Source organism: Aricia agestis, chromosome 9, assembly GCF_905147365.1.
Source record: "Aricia agestis chromosome 9, ilAriAges1.1, whole genome shotgun sequence".
Lineage (NCBI taxonomy): Eukaryota > Metazoa > Arthropoda > Insecta > Lepidoptera > Lycaenidae > Aricia > Aricia agestis.
In genome coordinates this window covers 11,023,413-11,045,631 of record NC_056414.1, presented here as the reverse complement: position 1 = coordinate 11,045,631, position 22,219 = coordinate 11,023,413, and the positions used below count along the sequence as shown (strand labels likewise).

Genomic DNA, 22,219 nt, shown 5'->3' with positions numbered 1-22,219 from the left:
TCAATTTAATAATATGTTTATTATCATGATATACACCATTTAAGATGCTTTTCACCCTCATTACATACTCTCGCAGTTTGTAAAGGAGCAGAAGACTATACAATACATAAATGTATAAAAATAGGACTGTACGAGGCCTATTTGGACTCGTAAAATGCATATTATATAATGAGAAAGAAAATACAAATGATATTCTTCCATTAATAAACACTGCTAAAATGCAATGACCAAAGTAATGTGCCCTGCATCATGCTACACTTACATGATACTCAAATTGCACATGATTTATTTATATGCAAATCTACACAATTAATATTTTGTACAACTACCAGTTACATAATAATATATACTATATCACCATTTTCCGACCCAAGAATAATTGGAAATACAAATAAATAGTACAAACAGCTATCAAAGATGAGAATTCAATTTAATCCGGTAATATTGACAACAAAATTGAAACAATATAAAAATTATAGGTAATTTGTCTAAAATCTGTACAACAACAACTAATCGACAGACTCGGCAATAAATAAATTCACTGTACAATCGCACTTATAAAATAGTCATATTATTAACATAACCCTCATTAGTCATTTCATTGTTCTACTCTTATCACAAGGAGAAATCCACAGCACTTCTCGTCACTTCCACTTAGCACTGTAATAAAAAGTTTAAATCCGGCATCAGCGGTAGGATATCCGAGCTATATACATTTACGAACGAAAAACTAATCTATATTTACACTGCGTCCCGGCCGACACTCGACGACTAAGTCTGTGGCGCGCGGCGGTCATAGTCTCTCCTGTACACTTCTCGCTCGTACTCGCGGTCGTCGTAGGGGTAGTCGGGCTGCGCGTAGCCGCGCCAGTCCTCAGGGTAGGGCCGCACGGGCGGGAAGCCCATGCCTCCCGCCATCGGCGACCCCTCGTACGACCCGTATCCCGGGTAGGGCGCGCCGCCCATTGCGTAGCTTCCAAACCTGCTAAATGTTCAATTTTTAGTAACTAAGTTTAGACAAATAATTGAAATTAATAGTCACCAACAACTACTATAATCTTTACTAATGTTATAAATGCAAAAATGAAATGTGTTCTTCTGTCTGTGGGTTCCCTTTTCACGCTTAAACGGTTGGACCAATTTAGATGTTTGGTATGTAAATACCAAATTTGAAATGGAAATACTTTGAGAGGCGCGGAAAAGGTTGCGCACTAGAGTGGGCGTCATCCAGTAATTTATATAATTCATCGAAATCATAGTACCTTCTCTTATCGTGCGGGCGCGGGTTCCGGTCGCCGCGGTAGGTGCGCGGGCCGGGGTAAGCGGGCGGCGTCCAGGCGGGGTGGCCGGGGTGGGGCGGGTGGGCGTGGTCGTGCGCGGCGTATGGAGGACGCGCACGCGTTGGCCCCGCGCCGCCGCTGTCCCGCCGCGTGCGCGACCGCTCCCGCGCCCGCTCCCTATCGCGGTCCCGCTCTCGCCCGCGGTCGCGGTCCCTATCGCGGTCCCGCTCCCTCTCCCGCTCCGTCCGACTCCGATCTCTGTACAAGAAATCGTCCCGCTTCAAGCTCCCGTCCCTATCCTTCCGACTCTTGTGCTTGTGTTTACTTCTGCAGGTATGGAAGAAGCGACATGGTAATGAGCGAGGATATGTTAGCGATGACGATGGTTGTTAATAAAGAAAGATAAATAAATAATTAAAAAAAAATGGGAGTTAAAGATAAAATAAGTATAGAATAAAAGAAAAGTTGGTTGTTAATAATAAAGGGGTAAAAAAATATACAAGAAAAGAAAAAGTAATGGATATGAAAGCGTGTCTGATGGCTTGTTATGTAATTTGATATAATTACCTCTCGTGTCGTTTGTTATCATTGGACTCTGGGTCACACTCTCCGTCTTCCAATTTTCGTTTTACTCCCGACGGATGTGCATTCTTATCATTTGGCTTGTCTGATTTATCCTTATCGATCTTTGGCCTTTTCTCCTTGCGGTCGTTACTATCTTGTCTGGATTCTTTTTTATGCTTCACATGATTATTTGAATTATTAATATTGTTCTTCGAATTAGCCTAAAATATAGAACATGAAAATGAATTATCGCCTGACTAAAAAAGATGTTCGAGCCCAAAAGAAGAAAATTAAAGACTAACCTTAACATTTTCTTTATGTTTTACATTTTTCGATTTAGGTTCTTTTGTCTTTTTGAGACCGTATTTGTATAGCCTATACAGTTGCTTGGCATCAAAATTTGTGAATTTTGACACAAAATACCAGAGATTACTTCTCCACTCCACTTTCTTCTCAGGATCTGGATAAGCCTCCAGGCATATGTCTATTTGATTACCTATTTGTGACAGACACGCCCTTGTTCTTGTTACTTGTTCTGATTCAGATAAAGCTTGATCAGGATTATCTAATGCCCTTAAAGCTTTCTTCACAGGCCTCATTTTTTCTTTACACTAAAAGAGAATAAACCAATAAAATTTAAAAAACTTCGATAAACAAATAGAAAGTTAGACATGAGATAAAAAATAAGATTTTAATAATGACATATAGGTATTAGATATGTAACCATAAAATATATTTAAAATAAAATTTTATATCAATTACCTCTTCAAACACAGAGGGATCTAAATCACCCAAAACTTCCAATGCTCTGGGCTCGTTATTGGCAGTAAAATGCATAGGGCCAGCAGGTTTCTTTCTACTTTTTGACTTTTCATTTTTGGGTCGATCTTTCCCTTCTTTCTTTGTGCGTTTTTTGTCCTTCTCCTTTCTGTCGTTCGAAGTTTCATCATGCGTTGATACTTCCTCGATTTTTAATTTGCCCTAGAAACAAAAAATAAATTATAGTCATAGGTTTGAGATACATTTAATGCATACAGGTCAAATATATCACTTGTATTATATAAAGGTAACCTTTTCTGGTTTTTCATTTTTGGTTTGCTTATTTCCTTTTTTGGCGTCTTCTCCTGAACTGATATCATCCTCTATTATATCTTTCGTTACAGGTTCTTTCGCACCTTTTTTCACTCTCGGCTTTCTTTGTCTCTGTTTTCCATTTTTTTGGTCAAGCAATTTCTTTATAAGTTTTAGCAAATATTCGGCTCTAGACTGTAAATGTTTCGCTTGAGGTTTTTTATCCTCATTTGTTAGTATTTTATCACAAATGCAAAATGATGAATCCATTTTGATAGCTTCCCAGGAACCCATTCCATATTGGTAGATTCCAGCTAGCAACTTGGAGTCATCTTCGACACCCCATTCGACATCGAAATTTGCAGGCCTTGTCCTAGAAGACAAGAATTATTGTTATCGTTACATAATATGGAAAAATACGTAATAATATATTGACCAATACTTAAAATTGTGACTTATTTACCTAAAATCTAATTGCCATTTCAGCCTCTCTTCTTTTGTCTGCGGCAAAAACTCATCCAAGGGAGCAAGCTCGTCCAAGCATGCAACCATTGTCTTTGCATTGACAGGTACTCCACCAAGTTTGAAACTCTTTCTAGCATTCTTTTTGCCTTCATTTTGATCATCTTCAAATAAATATTGACATTAGTTTCGATTGCTTTACTAACACACTGGAAACGTAAAAAGATTTATTTGGTTTAAACTTACTTTGTTCAGCTGTATTATTCATGACAGCTTTACATCTTTCTTGAAGAGTTTCTGCTAACTTTTTCAGATCTGCCAGTGGCTTCTCCTGGAGTTCTGCATCACACGCTATGCTATCGAGATGTTTTAGAGGCGCAGAAAACTTTTTGTAACTCTTGACAAATCTTCTAATCTGTAATTAAAAAAAAAGACTTTCAAACACTTAATTTGTAGAGCAATTTTTGTTTTCTACAACCAATACAAATAAAAAAAAGCTTGTGCAATAATATAATAATATGAAACTGACATCGACATACACCACATATTATATTTGTATGTCGTTAGTTCGCATTTGCGAAGTTATCGATTTTTCGAACTCTTTTGGGAGTTTAGAAGTGCATGTGTATATACTTTATCGTGAGTTAAGTAATTAGTAAATCATAATGTCTGAAATGCATAATTGGTAGATTATGCGATCGGTCGGTGATAACAGGATAACTGACACCTAATTAATTAGTATCAGTTATCCGTGCTCAATGATCATCTAATGGTTAGGTTAGTTGTTGTGAGTACGTCGTTTCGTCGATCTGAGCGTGATGAAGCGTTTTAGTTAATAAAAACATATGTATACATACATACAAACATATGTACATACATACACTTGAAATTTGGCACATTTGTTCAGACACCGATATAGACGTAACATATACGAAAATTGGGCACTTCTGGAAATATTACATACATACGCGTCGAATTGATAACCCCCTTTTTTTGAAGTCGGTTAAAAAATACCCACCTCTTGATCAGTGAATCCCTTGATTTTCTCTCTGTGCGAGGCGGGCGGGCGGCCGCGCTTGCGGGGTCTGTCGTCGCCGTCGCTGTCACCGTCACTCGCGTCACTCTCGGCGTCACCCTCGGCGTCCTCGCCGTCAGCCTCGCCGTCCGCATCGCCGCCCCGCCCGCGACGAGAACGTCCACCTTCTGTAAAATATTACGCTCAGTTGTCGATCTAACCGTCCACGTTACGGCGTCGTCAACGTGGAACGGTGCGGTAACGTGGCACGGAAATATGGACGCTTCACACCACGTCAGTCTGGCCCCGTGCTAAGTACCCGAAAGACTTGTGTTACGGGTTAGTACCCGTATAGACGTAACGTGTGTCTAGTGACAACGGAAATATATTTAATACTTTTATACTGAATAATATTTAAGATTTTAGTTATAATATCACAAGTTGTCTACACACCAAAGCCGCCGGCCCGGCGGCTTCTGAATGTTGCAATTCGGATAACTTGGCCGACGACGGCATGACAGTCGCGGCATGTACGTTCACCAATTTGATTGCCGAGTGCTCGGAGAAATTGCAAGTGTGTTTCGGTTATTACTATGTATTTTTAAACCCCGACCAAAAAGAGGGGTGTTATAAGTTTCTCGTGTCTGTCTGTGGCTTCGTACCATCCAAACGGGTGGACTGATTTTTATCTACTTTTTTTTGTTTGAAAGCTGACATGATCGAGTGTGTTCTCAGCTATAGTTCATCATTATCAGCCTGCTCATTGCTGGTCAAAATCATGGTTTATCTGGTTCGTGATAGGCCGATTAGCAACTTGCAGTAGTTTGATGGGTTTTATATTTTGCATTGTGGCGGTACCCACAATTCGCCTAACATTCCTGCATCGCGCTATCGAAGTTTTCTGAGCGCGTCGGTATATATACGACGGCTGAAATGTATCACGTGGGCTCCGGCCTGACCGAGCATAACACCTCGCTCGGTCGGAAGATCTTCCTTTGTGGCCACCACGCATTATTTCCACATTGGTGACCCTCGACAGAACACGCCTCCTTCATCATCATCACTCGCCGCCCCTCCGCCTCGCGCCAGCCAGCATCGCCTCATCGGGTACATTGTCCACTAGCCGCAATGTATCGCGGCCTGGGCGACTCCGCATCGGCATCATCGGGCTATCTCACTACACCGACCGGTCAGCAAGCAGAGCACATCTCTCCTGGTCAGCACGTAGCATCGGCCCTGCACGGCAGCTATCCGACTCACTGGTTACCGTGTAGCGGCTTACAGTTCCGACTCACTGAGACTCACTGACAGTTCCGACTCACTGGAACTCTCTGGCACTAGCGACTCAAGCGACAAGACTGCAAGATTCGACCTCCGGTCTTCGGGGGGGAGTGATGAGGCGGTACCCACAATTCGCCTAACATTCCTGCATCGCGCTATCGAAGTTTTCTGAGCGCGTCGGTATATATACGACAGCTGAAATGTATCACGTGGGCTCCGGCCTGACCGAGCATAACACCTCTTTCGGTCGGAAGATCTTCCTTTGTGGCAGCCACGCATATCCCACAGCATTCTGGTTCGTGACACTTATGAATATATTATACACATTAATGGAAAGTTATCCTGGTGCTGCAGAATCACCTGGTAATCGATAGGATCTCCTCACCAATTTAGAGCAGAGGTTTCGTGTTTGGGCTCATTTTAATTGTGACAGCCAGTAAGACGTAGATAAACAGTAAATATTTGCATGCTGCTGCAGCATCGCCTGGATTTTATAGGAGCCGAACTCCGTATGAACCCAAAGTGGAGGTTTCACGTGTGGGCTCATATTGACGGCCTCATCCAAGAGGATATATTTTATCATAGATGATATTAATTGGGATATGATCCTGTTGATCGGAATTATTATTCTGCACTGTAACCAACGCAAGTTTAAAAAGCATAAAATAAAATTAGGAATTTAAAAAAACCCCGCCAAAGAACTTTAAAAAGTAATAAAATATTATTTACTACTGACTTTAAGTTTAAATAATTCCTAAGTCTAAAGTAATATTTTAGCCCATAATTAACGCTGGGCTTACTGACTTCTTCACGAAATTGAAAGAGAGAAATGGTCCTGAGACTGTGCAGTGCAGTGCAGTGTGCAGCACTACCACAAAATGAATACGACACTGAAAATAAAGATGGAGAAGTCATTCCAGGTAAACGACGAAGGAATCCACATGATAGCTGTTTAGTTAACATCCCTAGAGAAGTCAATAATACTACTTCAGGCCCAGATGCAATATTCATCGCCGAGGATACAAGGATGGAGTTGACTCATTATTTTCTTTCTAAAGATTAGAATGGCAATATAACCAGTAAACGCCTAATAGTCTTTAACGTTGCTAGTGGCGGCCGAAAAGGAAGATCTTCCGACCGAGCGAGATAGCATGCTCGGTCAGGCCGAAGCCCACTGACGTCATCTCAGACGTTGTATATATCTTGCCGTTCTCCGAAACTTCGATAGCGCGATGCAGGATTGTTAGGCGAATTGTGGGTACCGCCACAAGTCAATTAAATGAAACTAATAAAATAAATCATTAATATTCACATTTATTTTTTATAATTAAATGTTCTTATAAACATCCAATAAGTCTCCTGGCGAGATACATTTTTATTTTAATTATTTGAAAAATAAAGTTTTTATTTTAAATCAATCAGTATGATCATCAGGGTGCACGGTAGTGCCCCGCCAAGGCGAGCCAAGCGAAGCGCAAGGGCACTACCTACCTTTTCTCGAAACGTTTCGTTGTATTTTTTAACCTTCGTAACTTTGGTTTGGATAATTTATTCATTAAAGGATGTTAAAACATTTTTAATATCCTGGGTACTATTACAAGGATTTCGAGGTGTATTTTCATCAAATGTTTCTGGAGGTGAAACTGCTTGTGGGCTAGCGTTGGATTGGGCGGAGTATGCAAATATTAAGTAGTTTGTAGATGCAGCCGTCGTCGAGTATTCCGGATTACTATGTGCTGACGACGGGACAGCCAGATTCGGCTTCAAATATTATATTATTGATCCGATGTTTTACAATAGCTTTTGTTGACTGCTCCATTTTTCTTAACTGGCCCGCAATATAATCTCCAAATAAACCATCCTCATCTTTTTCTGGTATCTTTGAGGCATTTTGTCGTTCGGAGATATTCCTCATAGTAGTCAATGCATCGGACACCATCTCATCTTTGTGATTGATTCTAGGACGTTTATTTGGTTTCGGAAACTGTGATAAATTATTTTCTGATGATTGTGAATCTGAATTTTGTTGTGAATTGTGTCCAGCCATATTATCCTAGAGGAACAGATAATTTATCATTTATATTATAACAAAACATCGCATTAAAGAGTACATAATTAGGATTGATATATAATCGGCCAAGTGTGAGTTGGACTCGCGCACGAAGCTTTATAATACCGTTATAAAGCAAAAATAGGCCAATAATTGTGTTTTTTGAATAGAGAGCCCCCTAAAATCTTCATTTTATTTTAATATTATTACTAACTGTTTGACCGAGCTTTGCTCGGTTTTCGATAAAACACGAATAAAATGTCATTTTCTAAAAATGATTCCTAGCTAGATCGATTTATCAAATTACACATATAACTAAGGGCTTTGTGAAAATTTTAAGCGCCTACCTGTTGCCATTATTGATTACGAGCAAAAAAGGCCAAAAAATCAGAGTTTGTTGTATGGAAGCCCCCCTTAAACATTAATTTTGTTTTATTTTTAATATTTGTTGTTATAGCGGCAACAGAAATACACAATCTGTGAAATTTTCAGAAGTCTAACTATAGCGGTTTTTGGTACGGAACCCTTATAAAAGGAATAGATAAGTAAAGTAATTAATTAGAAAGGTAAAAGTGGCATTATTGTACTCAGTGTAAACAAAATTAAAAACACAAAGTTACATTGGTAACATTAATACATACGTAGGTAATTTTCTCCTTCCTCTTATTCCTTCTCCTTCCAGTATCGATCGTAGCTGTAGGCATATTATAGCGCAGAAAATGTAATGATTTGTAGGCAAACCATTTACTTTGATATATTTTATTGGTACCCGCTCCGGATTTATTCGAACTATTACTTTTTCTCTTTTCGCGGTAATAGTGACTTGTTAAATTTTTTATTTTTCTTTTCACTTCATTAACGGATGTAGACAATTTAGTCGCAATGTCATTTAACGCGTCGTAGCGTTTTGGTCGCAATTTATAGTCACGGTGTTTTGGGTCCCATAATAATTGTTTTGAATGATAGAGTTCTATTAGTTTCATCACTTTTTCGTCTTCCCATTCCATATTGTTTTTGTTGATGAAAAACACAGTCACGTCATTATTCTTCGCAAGCCGGCGGGCAACTGAACACACAACAGACCTGAATGAGCGAGAGGTGTGCTGCCGGGAAACACGCCGGCAAGTGTATAGTCCCGGCGCCGGCCCGGCCTTGCCCGGCGGGTTATGTCGTCGGGCAGGCGGTTTTGGTGTGCCACCGGCAAGCTTGTTTCAAAATGAGGCCGCCGAGCAAGCCCGGCGTGTTATGCCGCCGGGCCGGCGGCTTTGGTGTGTAGACAGCTATACATATATTATTTAATACACATCCATGACCCAGGAACATTGAAATCTTTTTGTTCCGTCGGCGGGATTCAAACCCGCGACCCCCGGCTTGAGCTGCCACACACTAAACCATAGAGCCACAGAGGTCGTCAAAAATGGCGGAGCTACGTAATTAGGTCGCGCTATGTCAAATCCAGCCAACAGATCACGACTTACTTTGAATTGACATAATCCAACTAAGTTACGTGGGTCCGTTAACTGCCTATGAGTCAATTTCTACAAGGGTACATACCCTCTTATCAATAAAAATATTAACGCAGTGTATAAGTAACGACAGATAACTAAGACCAGAAGCATATTTTTACATACATCGCAGACCTTGTATAGTTATTTGTTGTGTAAATATTTTTATTAGCATGAAGATAGTATTAGTAGTCATAAATGCTACCTAGTCGTCAGTGCAAATTTAGTAAGCACGAAAAGGTAACAGTTCAAGGTTGTTGATAGAAAACTCGTAAATACATAATCGTACTTCTAAGTCGTATCATAGCATCACTCGTTTAGTTCTTAAAGAAGTCTTCACTTCGTATTACATGTGAAAAAACCAAATAAGAGTTCTTTAACATGGTAAAAAATGTGATACTTACTGCCATCAGCATTATTTTGTTGTAAATTCTTTCGTCTAGGTGGCAAATACAAGTCCTCCATTTCCTTATTCTTTTCCTGTTCGGCTATGTTTTTTCGAACATTCTCTGGTATGATATCATCCTAAAAATAGCAAGTCAGAAAATTAAAGGATGAAACACTGAAATTATGCTTAACCTCTCGAATACCGGGATGTCAAAATTTTATTAGCTATGTCCACATTATGCAATTTCATCTTCAATTTTTGTTATCTTCTTTTTATTCAACTTTCGTTTGGCATATTCAATAATTGAATGCGTCAAAATCCACCCGCGTTGAAAGAAAGTGTCATAGCGAGCGCTACGATTTCAACGCGCGTCACGGGCATGCCTCACGTTCGCTGTTGCCTGTGCTATAACGCATGCCCCTGATGAACAAAAAAATGCACAGTGTGGACAAAGCTATAGAGCCTCAAATACCGCGTTCTATGGCGCCGTTTAAATTTTTCTAAATTTTTTCTTCAAGTTTTACAAAATTGAGCCAATCAGGTACTAATTTAGTGCATTCTTTTTGTAGCCAACTTCATAATCTTAAAAATAATGCATAGAACAAACGAAATTAAATCTTAAATACACTGAAATAAGTTACAAAACAGCGTGAGGTCGAGTGCATCAGGTGGCTCAATATCGAGCCGGTGGTACAGAGGTATTTTCACAGGTGGCTCGTTAAGGTGTTGGTGGGGTTCGAGAGGTTAAATTAAGTCATACCGTTCTGTCATTTGATGAAACAGAAAATGAAGCTATTTTTCCAGATCCTTTAATATAACATAGAAAATAGGAAAGTTTATAAATACTCAGTGCTTACCCAGTCTTTTGGCTCCTCACCCGCTTCTTCTTTCTTCACTTCCATCACAGCCTTTTCTTCGTCAAATGCAAAGCTAGCCACTTTAAATGCTGACAATAATTCATCGCCAGCCATTGAGGGAGCATCGTCTCTTGTTTCTGCCCTTTGAAGGATTTCATCAATGTCACACTGGAAATTGATTTTGATGAATAAAAAAACTTAATAAAATAGATTTTGTTATATTAGGTAATGCTCGGGCCACACTAACGAGAAACGCCGTTAATTATCGCGTTAATTCTAAAACATGTTATAGCATTATCGCCTTTACATGCCACTAATTAAAGGCGATAATGCAAGTTTTAGCATTATCGCGTTAATTAACGGCATTTCTCGTTAGTGTGGCCCGAGCATCAGAGGTTGGAAGAGGGTAAATAAAGAAGCTGGGATGTTCAACTATATTATTATTTTAAATCATTACTCACGACTGGTTCTTCGTCATTCTCATCGTCGTCTTTGAACAACTCTTCGGCGCCAAATTTAAGAATAGCATTCAAATCCTCCTTATTGAAAGGATTATTTGCTGTGGTCGCAGTGGCATCGCGTTTGTTAAGTACTGTCCGTCCCGTTGTGTCCATCCTCTGAATTACGAGATGATCGAGTACCATTTTTCTTTTTGCCCTCTCAACAATATCTTCTTCAACTGATCTAGCAGTAACTAATCTGTATATATTGACCTGGAAAGACAGTTATTTTTTTTATTCTTCACACGTTTCGTGAGTGACCCACTGACTCAAACGTTCTTGGAAGTAATTTGCCATTCCATCTGGACGAAAATTTTTATTCATTTGTTTATTTAACTAGTGTTGTATTTATGTAACTAGTGCTAACACCCTTTAGCACTCTGTCGTCAGCAAGTTTTTAAAGAAAATATTAAACTAATTATTGCCAATTAATTAAAGCCATTGTACCCTATTTTATATGTATCTATTTTATTATATGTTTATCTCAATGGCATTTGCACATAGTAAAGAGTAAAAAAAAATGGTTTTGTGTTATATGGACAAACGCAGCGCTTATGACTATGACTTGATACAAAACAAAGAACATTAAATTGAACAATTACCTGATTTTTCTGTCCAATACGATGTGCGCGAGCCTGTGCTTGTAAATCATTCTGGGGATTCCAATCAGAGTCGAATATTATCACAGTGTCTGCAGTCGCCAAGTTAATACCCAGGCCACCGGCTCGTGTGGACAGGAGGAAACAAAAATCTTGAGACCCCTCAGCATTGAAATGATCCAGCGCCTGCTTTCTAATCTCACCCTTAATACTACCATCGAGTCTTTGGAATGGAAAATGCCTTCGCTGTAAGTACTCCGCTAGGATGTCCAGCATTCTAACCATTTGAGAAAATATAAGAACCCTATGACCTGTTTCTTTTAACCTACACAATAGCTTATCTAGTAAAAGCAACTTCCCAGATCCTCTTAAAAGTTTCTAAAACAAAAATTTCGATATTAATAAAAATGTTAAACAGCATGATAATACTTTAGTGTTTGTATTTATGAGAAAAAAATGAATGATGACTGAATGAATGTTCACCTCTACAGCATCTGTGGTAGCTAGGGAAGCCCTGGACTCAAAGTCCTCTGGTTTTGTGAGTAGCGCGTGATTACAGCACTTTTTCAACTCAATTACAATATTTATAAACGTGTTTATAGACCCCTTGACGCCCTTTCTTAGAGCGCTGTAATTTTTTGTGAGTATCCACTTGTAATATTGTTTTTGTATAGACGTCATTTCTACCCTCAAAATTTGTTCTACTTTGGCAGGCAGTGACTTTTCTACGTCTTTTTTTTGTCTTCTCAATATAAAGGGTTCTAATTGCTTGTGAAGCTTTTCATAGCCTTTCGTTGCGGCATCTTCATGATCTTTTTCAAAATCTTCCCATGATTCAAATCTAAAAGCAGATTATTTTTTAGATAAAATATAGTAACGAGTAAATAAAGTGGAGAAGGTTTTAAGAAATCCAAATACTCACTTGTATGGCATAATAAAATGCAATAAGGCCCACAATTCTTTCAAAGAATTTTGTAATGGTGTACCAGTAACTAGTAACCTATGATTGGTATCAAACTCCTTTAAAGCTTTGTACAATAGTGAATCGTCATTTTTAAGTCTATGAGCCTCGTCAACTAGCAGACAGGCCCAACTGAATGACCTTAAAAATTGTCTGTCTTTCAACAAAATTTCATATGTGGTAAGTATGGCATTAAACTTCAATCGTTTCGAACTAGCGAAACTCCATTCGAATTGTCTGATCTGTTAAAATAAAAATATGTTTAATGGATGTATTTCACAGTTTACTCTATAGATAACGAACAGGAATACTTACAATATCTCTGCTAGTGACATCTCCAATGTAGGTAACAACATTCACATCAGGCGCCCACTGGACAAACTCCCTTTGCCAAGCAGTCATTGTGCTCAAGGGAACCACGCAGAGAAAAGGGCCGTACAGTTGTTGCGATTTAAATAAATAATACAAAAAACTTATGGTCTAAAAAAGAAACATTTTCATTAGGACAGGACTGTAAAACCTTTTAAAAACACAAGTAACTGGTTTAATTTTTATAGTTTTGTTACCTGGATTGTTTTTCCTAATCCCATCTCGTCTGCAAGTATTACAGAATTATCCTTACACCAGGAATGAACTAGCCAATTAAGCCCATCCATTTGATAATCTCTTAGAACAAAAGTCTGCAAAAATGAAGACAACAGATATAAACATAACAAAATAATGTGCGTAGTATATTACAAAATAAATTACATCACTGAACATACTTTATCTTTGCCTAAATATTCTGGTTGTTCTTTGAGTTGATGAAACTTTGGCCTTCTCCTTAGAACTGGACAATGTCTGGAGGGAGTGGTTTTCGCCGCCTCTCTATACTTAAAGTTTTCGACTTTCTCCGGCCACCTCCTTTCTATTAGTGCTGCATCCTCCCAAGTGGCATCAGCGTAAGGCAGAGACTCCCACTTACAAAAGTATTCCCGTGTAGTCGCACCGCCTTCTAGTTCGCGAGTTTGTTCAGCTATAACAAATAAGGTTCTTGAGATTTTACTGCTATTAAAAACGCGATGAAAAATTATATTTATAGAAAACTATGATCATACCTATAATTCTTTCAACATAATTGTAGGTTTTGACTAACTCCTGTTGCAGTTCAGCTTGACACTCGAAATAATCAATATCTTCAGGGCCAGCCTGCTTCCTCCAATAGGACAATTCACCCTCCTTTTTTATGTAGTTCTCTAATTTCTTTAGTCCTTTAACTTTTTGTTCGGCCAGAGATTTCTCAGACTCCCAGGTATTGTGAATATGAGACCACCCCTTCCACTTTATCAGGTACTGCAGCTCTGTGGACTCCTCGTCATTTGGATCGCAACCCTCGTTTGGATCCCCATGCTCCTCGATATAGTAAACTGTGGTCACATTGCCAGTGACTGCGACAATGATAAGAAGACATTAGCTAAAATTTAATAATTAAATGCCAAAACGTAAAAATTAAATCTGAAACAATATTAGTTAAAGCCTGGCCAATGAATAACCATAACAGTATTTTTTGTGTAAAAACAGGTTTTACAATATATTTTTGTAAGTACTTAAGTATATAAAATATACAAATATAAAAAGGTGTAAAAGTAATGCATTGAACAAACGAAATTAAATCTTTTACTTATTAAAATAAGTTGAAAAAAACTGCGTGAGGTCAGTGTTCTTTTTAAGCAGTTTTTTTTACACAGCCACCTTAGGTGGCTCAATATCGAGCAGGTGGTACACAGAGGTATTTTTACGGGTGGCTCGATATGGTGTCGGTGGGGTTCAAGAGGTTAATAATTATTATTGTAACTTGGTATTAAATGTTACAACTCACCTCCTTTTTTCCCTCTTCTGATACCAAGAACCCTTTCAATGGTTTCGCTGTGGTCTTCTGGTTCTGGTTCTGCTTCAGCTTCCCCATCGCCCTCCACTTCCAAGAGATCAGACGAGTCAGTTTGCTCATCGCTGGCTTCTTTATAACTAACAGCAGCACCAGTCCGACGTGTGGCAGTTCTATTAAAAATTAAGTTAATATTTAGCAGCAGCCAAGTACCTACTGAAGTCTGAATGTTATAATGTTCGTGTGTATCTTTTTTTCTTAGATATTATAGTAAAAACATCAATGTCATGCTTCACACCATATTTTTTAGTTCATTTTCATAATTTTTAGCTGTACCTATTTGTTTAATATATTTATTTCATAACTTTATAGCTATAAATAATTAAGATTATATGCTTATTTAATTACTTATTAAAAAAAATATTAGTATTTAAGTGATAACAGTGGGCAAAGAGTTAAGGACAGTGATAGATCGTGAAATGTATTGAGCCATAGCTTAGTTACGTAATTCAAGGCCACATGTCGCGACTTCAATACAGTTACAATATAATGGCGGCAGTGTAAAACAAAATGGCGGCAGCTTAAAACAAGATGGTGGCAAATTAAAACAAGATGGCAGCAGTGTAAAACAAGATGGCAGCAGTGTAAGGGGGATATTAGATTATCATATATATTGGATCCGAGATGATATTGGATAATGTAATATAGACATATGATTCATTTCTTCCTTGATCATAGATTTTTGATATTTGCTGAGAGATTGGATCCAATACGGTCATAGAAATAGGTGTTGCCAGTTATTTAATATAAAAAAGAGTTTTTAATATCTTGTTCGTTAATGTATTTCAAATAATGTAATGTAATTATTTTTCTAATTATATACTTGGATAATCTTAAAAATAACAAAAAACAAGCCATATTAAAAATGACGATGTCTTTTGACAAATCGAATTCTCTGAGATCTAGTAACCCTGACGTCAATACCTGTCAGCGTTAGCGCTCTCCATTGGCTATTGAAACCACATATGATGTAAAATAGGATCAATGAAATATGATAATGTAATATGCAGATATGATCAAATGATCATATATATTGGATCATATTTATGATCATAGAAATGATCCAATATAAATGGTAATGTAAAATGGCGGCAGTGTAAAACAAACTGGAAACTGAGAAATTAAAATTAAAATTTAAGACATTAAATGTTTTTTAAATATTTCTTTAATATCTTTAACATATTATATACTTGGATTGATTATGTTTGATCAAAAAACCCTAAGATTAGCATACCTAGTATAAAAATTAGTTTAAAATAATAAACTGAAGTTTTAACAGTAATTGAAGTTTACATTTAAAACAGCAATTACTGTTCACATTGCATATTTTTATTATTACAATAATGAGGGTAGACGTAAAATCTATTTTGCGTAGTAACGCAGTCCTTCTCCATGGGTTAGCAGGTGGCAAAACTATTGTTTTGCTTGCTTATTACATATTTATTTGCTTGTTAAATAATATTAATATTATTACAACATTGCGGGTAGATGTAAAATCCGTTTTGCGTAGCGTGACACGTCACAATTTTAGTACTGGGTGCTGCGTCGCGTCGCTCTGCTTTTCACCTGTGCGTTGTTGAGCACAGGTGAGTTGAGACCGCACTAGGGCGTAACTACACTGCAGCAGAGCGACGCGACGCAGCACCCAGTACTAAAATTGTGACGTGTCACGCAACGCAAAACCGATTTTACATCTACCCGCAGTGTTGTAATAATATTAATATTGTTTAAGGCGGAGATTAATCTCAATCCAAAACGATAACTTTGCACACGACCAAAGACCAAGCGTATACGCATCGCAATAAGATTCATTTTAGCTTAGCATAAAACTGTAGTCACTCGAGCGGATCTTCTCTATTTTTTCATGTTTTTTTAAAATATCTTTGGAAAATGGAAATAAACATTAAGAAACAAAATTTTTCGGTTAAAGAATTTTTAATATAGATTTACTAACAATTTATTCAAATAAAATGTATAATTATCCTAGTTAATACTTATATTTCGATGAAATAGATTTTTATCGGAGGTGAGTTTGTAAATTAATTACAGACAAAGTATTAAGTTTTATTAAAATGTTTATGGTTTAAGGTATTTTAAATAATGTGCTTTATACCTCATATTTTTTAAAACTTCGTTATTATATTGGAACTAGGTAAACCGGAAGTCGCGGAATAACAAACTGGAGTTTATCTTCGCCTTAACAAGCAAATTAATATGTAATAAGCAAGCAAAATAACAGTTTTGCCACCTGCTAACCCATGGAGAAGGATTAACATTAACTAAATATTTATAAAGTGAAACATGATTCACGGAAAAAATTAGGTACTTGTAATTTTTTTATTACTTTATATGTCACACAATTGCTGTTTTTTTTCCCTCATGTCCCTTTGTTGAGATTAAAGGGAATCTTTAAAACTACGCAACTGATTTTGATGCGGTTTCCTTTAATAGACGGGATTAAGGCTCAGGGCATGATGAATTAATCATTTTTTCAGTGGCTATATATTTTATACCTGTGCGAAGCATACTATTTTCTTCTCAATTTTCGTTGTTTAATTAATTTTAACTGATAAATCATCACAAAACCCACTTTTAACTTGATTTTGTTTGTTAATTTTTTTTATTTTGATCGGGAGTTAGCCCATTATTAATATCTGCTTGATCAATTATTGTTCTACTATACCAATATATTTTGTTGAATGGGTTTTAAGGAAGAAAAAACGCATTTATTTCGTGTAATTTATTGTGAACCACAATTCGTAGAAGGTAAAAATTGAATAAAAATAATAAAAAATCATATTATTATGATTTATGACTATGTTTAATGACTTTTTTACAAAGTAGAATTACTAATGGGTCTGTGTAACTTGGTATTATCATCCCATTCACTGAATCCCATTTACTAAATGGGAATATGGAAAATGCAACCTCTCTTGAACATAATTATAAAAATAAGCTTTAACTACTAAGTTTAGAGACTGATGGAAATAAAAGCAACTTGACCTCAAACCTCTACATTACCTCCTGTTTTCTTCATCTGAAGCTTCTGAGCTTTCATCTTCCTCACTGGAAAACTGTCTTCTTCGTGATGGTTTCTTTTTTCTTAATGGTATACTTCTTTGGCCTGGTCTTTTCGAAGGGGGTGGTGGGGAGCCTTTGTCAGCACTGTCACTATCAGAACTATCTGAATTCCATGAATCGCTATTTGAAAGAAAAATATTTAAAGTTTTACATGACCATGTTGTATTCTTAGATAAAATTACTTATTTTGTAACAAATACTACCTCTTTTTCCTACTTTTCCTGTCACTGCTCCTTCCTTTATCACTAGAATCACTATCGGCTAGTTTTAACCTATCAGGTTCTTTCCTGGATCGACCTGACCTTCTTATGCCATAAATATCAGGATTGTCTTCCCAAAGATCAGACTTAACCTTTTCATGGCTGTTTTTTGATTTATGTTTGTTAATTGTGTCATCAGAGGAGTCCTTGTCAGTGTGATGATCAGATTTTGAGGAGTTAGCATTTCTATGCTTTGGTGAAGACTTGGTATCGTCACTATGTAACCTATCCGCATTTGAAGACTTTTCTGACCCAGACCTGCCTGCAGATCCAGAACCCGAGGAACTTGACCCACTGTCACTGAGGAAAAGCATAATATAATATTAGAATAAAAGTAATTAACTACTCAGTGCCCATTAAACATGGAACAAACAAATGCAGCACATTTTAGCTAAAAACAATTTACCTGTCACTACCCGAACCACTTGAGTCACTTTTTTCTCCCTTATCGCTCATGGAATCGCTGCCAGAACCATGCATGGAACCCTTCTGGAACAAGTCATGTTATGGTACAATTTACATCATAGAAAAATACAAAATGCTTTGGCATTCCTAAAAATAACCCATATTCCCATATTCCAGCACTACTGTAGTTTTTTTTAGCAAATTAAAAAGTTAATTCAACTTTTTTTACTGAATTTATTGTTTTTTCTATAACAAAAAATATATAATTAAAGAAGATTATATTATATTTAACTTCACACATAAGTACAAAACTAAATTCAGAGAAAATTACAAAAAAAATAATGACTAGTATAATTAAAAAACAGTGTTAATTTCCCTTTTACAAAAAGACAAATTTGAAAGCTATAATTGAAAGCTTTATTCAAAAAATGTATAGGAAAAGGTTTATAAAACAAACCTAACCTAAAAGCTGCTGTGTTTGTTTATAAATATAAACAAAGATAGTGTCTAATACAATGCAAATAACAATTTAAGAACCCTAAGATTAAGAAGTACTTTTATTTCCCATAGATTACACAAAGTTACTGAAACCCAAATGAATTTGATACATTATAATAAGAAGTGCTGGTGGAACATGGCAATGTCCTAGGAAGACCCATTTTCAAAGCTAAATTGCTAAAATGGGTCCATTTTCAAAATCATTTTCACTGGCCAATATGGAAAGATTACGTAACATAGTTGCATTGTAAACCAATTTTTGCGTGGAACAAATACTTTTTAATACATAAAAACACGAAAATCAATTGTAAACAATCGAGGAATACTATTTTTTCACTATTGCGTCTTGAAATTTTATAATTTTTCAGGGCCACACCCAACACTTCTCGAACTTTCTATTGTATTTATACCGATACAAAAAGATATAAATTATAATATACAGCGGAAAATATTTAAAATAAAGCTTTTAAACACTTACCGTGAGCATTTTGAAGAAATTCTAAAGGTGACCGCGTATTTTAATCGACAGTAAAATAAAACTATTACAATGCAATTAATTCATTTAAATAGTTACTAAAAAAGTAGTATAAATTCATATTTTGCCTTATTTTTGTGAAAAAGTGATGAAATTGAAAACTAATTTTTGCAGCAAAATCTTGTCAAGCGACGCCATTTTGTCGTCGCGTGAATTCTGGTGACGACGAAAATGAAAAACTACTAATTTTGCAACAGAATAATGAAAAAAACACCGTAAAATATAAAAACAAATGGTAAAAAACTTAAACTGAAACTTTACAAGCGTCGGAAATACTTCGTTTTATTATGCTAAAATTAACACGAGCACCGCACACTACCACGAAATCCGAACGCCACGGCCATATTGCCATGTTGCCAGCAATTTGCAAGCTTTGATAAAAAAATGTTGCCAGTCGAAATCCAAAATTGTTTGAACTGCGTAACTTCCGCTTTCAAGCGCGAGTCGCGAGTCGCGACTCGCAAGTCGCGACCATTGACTTTTATGTACGGGCCACACTAACGTCAAATGCCGTTAATTATCGCGTTGTTGGACGTTAGCCGTAGGTGTAGCCACAATTTAACGCGATACTTTTCAACGGCGTTTACAATGCCGTTTGCCGTTTGGCGACAGCTCTAGTGGCGGTACATCAAAGAGATTAACGCGAGAATAAATGCGATGAAGCGGCCACACTACGTATCGTCACTGTGCGTTGAGAGCCCGACGGGATCACACGTGTTGGCTTCGACTTGTTTGCATTTAAATCGCACGTTTTTTAAATTTAAATACGTACCGTACTTTGGTTATGGAGTCTTCACTCCACTCTAGTCACTCCTAATGAGAAAGTAATTGCTTTTTTCTTGAGATTTTGTAAACCGAACCATGTTTGTAGGATCTGAGACTCAAAAGTTACAAGAATCGTGGAATGCAAAGTGATGCTTGACGACGAATAATAGAATTATTACCTTTTGAAGAAATGAATTAACATTATAAAAAGATAAAAGCGACTTCAAAATTGTACGTAATTTAGAATTAAATCTCCCTACCTCCAAAACTACTGAACCAATTTTGATGCAACTTGCACTATTCCCTAAGTTATATTGTCTAGTATATATCTAGTACAACAAAAAAAGATTTACTGAAATCGCAATGGTAGTTTCAGAGATATGCGAACACAAACATAAAAACATACATACATACATACATAAATACCTACACTTTTGAAATATTTTGGCATATTTGCTCAGACGATATACGAAAATTAGGCAGTTTTGGAATATTATATACATACGCGTCGAATTGATAACCTCCTTTTTTTGAAGTCGGTTAAGTAAAATCAACGCCGTTTTCAACGCCGTTGGGCATTAAACGTTGAACGTTCAAGTGTAGCCACCCACTTTAACGCGTTACTGCCGATCCACACTCGCAAAGTTCGCGACATGTTCGCAATGTTGCCACTTTTTAATTTCTTCACTTTCTTGATGCACTGTAGTTTGCGCCCTTGAGCCAAATTTATCTTACTTTATATTATAAGCTAGATGTCCCACGCGGCTTCGCTCGCGTAAATTATTAGGAATTTTACGGAAATCGTACATTTTTTCGCAACAAAATAGCTTATCTCTCTTCACGTAGCAATTTTGTATGTTATTTGGCACAGATATAGAGTAGCTATATCTGTGCCAAATAACATACAAAATTGCTTTAGTAGTTTGTGAGATAAATAAATAAATTAATTAATTAAACTTTATTTCAGACTAATTTTGTCCACCCTTGCTAATAATTTTCCGTTTTATCCACATTTCCTCTGTTTCTTCGTTAATATTAGTTTGCGTGATAAAATAGCCTATAGCCTTCTTTGATAAATGAGCTATCTAACACTAAAATATTTTTTTATCGGACCAATAGTTCCTATGATTAACGTGTTCAATCAAACAAATAAATAAATAATCGCTTGACAAAAAAATAGCTTGACAAAATCGAATCTTGATCTAAATGACTATGAAAAGTACCAATGGGTCATAATAGGCTCATAATCATTTTTTATAAGGTGCTAGCTGTTGCCCGCGACTTCGTTCGCGTGGACTTCAGTTTATAGCGCGCGGTGTCAAAAAAATTGGTGTCAAAAGCTTTTTAAAACCCTGGTAACCCTTAAAGGAGTGAGCACACTGAGACGGGCCGTGCCGGGGCTCAGCGTGCCGGGGCTCATCGCGAAAATCCGCCTCCATGCAATTTGTATGGAAGCGGAAATCCGCTGCGCCCCGACACAGTGTGCGATACGCGCATCCGCTTCCATACAAATTGTATGGAGGCGGATTTTTGCGATAAGCCCCGGCACGGCGCGTCTCAGTGTGCTCACTACTTCAATTAAAATACCCAAAACAGCAGTGTAGTGTGCACATAATATTATTTTTTTAAAATTAAACTTTTTTATACCAAATTTTAAGGGCGCTTATTTAGCTTAACACAACTTAGCTGCATTACACAACTTTAGCTTTACCCATGAACTATTTAGTAGTCATTATTGGTATGCTGTTGTTTCTGATATCTATGTTGGTAGGTGAGTTATTTGATGACGTGTATAACAATCGAAAGAATCGAAAAATCAAAAATTAAACCCAACATGGTACATAATATGAGCAAGCGATAGCGCGATCTAGGCGACTCTTGGCGCCATCTGTTATGAGTTTAGAACTAACTTAATTTAAACAAATTTACCCATAAACACCCCCTTACAACCCCTTTTTCCAGTAAAAAAGTAGCCTATGTCCTTTCTCAGGCTTTAGACTATCTGTGTACAAAATTTCATTACAATCGGTTCAGTAGTTTTGGCGCTGTTGTTTCTGATATCTAAGTTGGTAGGTGAGATATTAATTAATAACGTGTATAACAATCGAAAAGCCCTCCTCAACATCGTACCACCTCTTATAGAAATACATATTATGAGCAAGCGATAGCGCGATCTAGGCGACTCTTGGCGCCATCTGTTATGAGTTTTTGGAACTAA

General features: G+C 37.0%; 1 protein-coding gene across 4 annotated transcripts; it reads right to left on the bottom strand.

Moving 5' to 3' along the window:
- On the bottom strand, nt 1-19,598 carry LOC121730617 (chromodomain-helicase-DNA-binding protein 1). Of its 4 annotated transcripts, none has more exons than XM_042119738.1 (24): nt 19,180-19,598; nt 18,205-18,287; nt 17,742-18,098; nt 17,479-17,658; nt 14,392-14,573; nt 13,631-13,960; nt 13,298-13,548; nt 13,100-13,213; nt 12,849-13,013; nt 12,495-12,775; nt 12,056-12,413; nt 11,576-11,950; nt 10,935-11,186; nt 10,474-10,641; nt 9,633-9,753; nt 4,396-4,580; nt 3,624-3,792; nt 3,379-3,541; nt 2,916-3,288; nt 2,607-2,825; nt 2,147-2,455; nt 1,848-2,065; nt 1,263-1,607; nt 1-982 (listed from the first exon to the last, which is right to left on the bottom strand). In XM_042119738.1, the coding sequence occupies exons 1-24, from the start codon at nt 19,186-19,188 to the stop codon at nt 772-774; spliced, it is 5,418 nt and encodes a 1,805-aa protein (XP_041975672.1). In that variant the 5' UTR covers nt 19,189-19,598; the 3' UTR covers nt 1-771. The 4 variants fall into 4 exon arrangements, with proteins under 4 accessions (XP_041975672.1, XP_041975673.1, XP_041975674.1 ...); XM_042119739.1 differs by having other exon boundaries at nt 1-985; nt 14,392-14,570; XM_042119740.1 differs by having other exon boundaries at nt 14,392-14,570.
- Nucleotides 19,599-22,219: the final 2,621 nt, after the last annotated feature.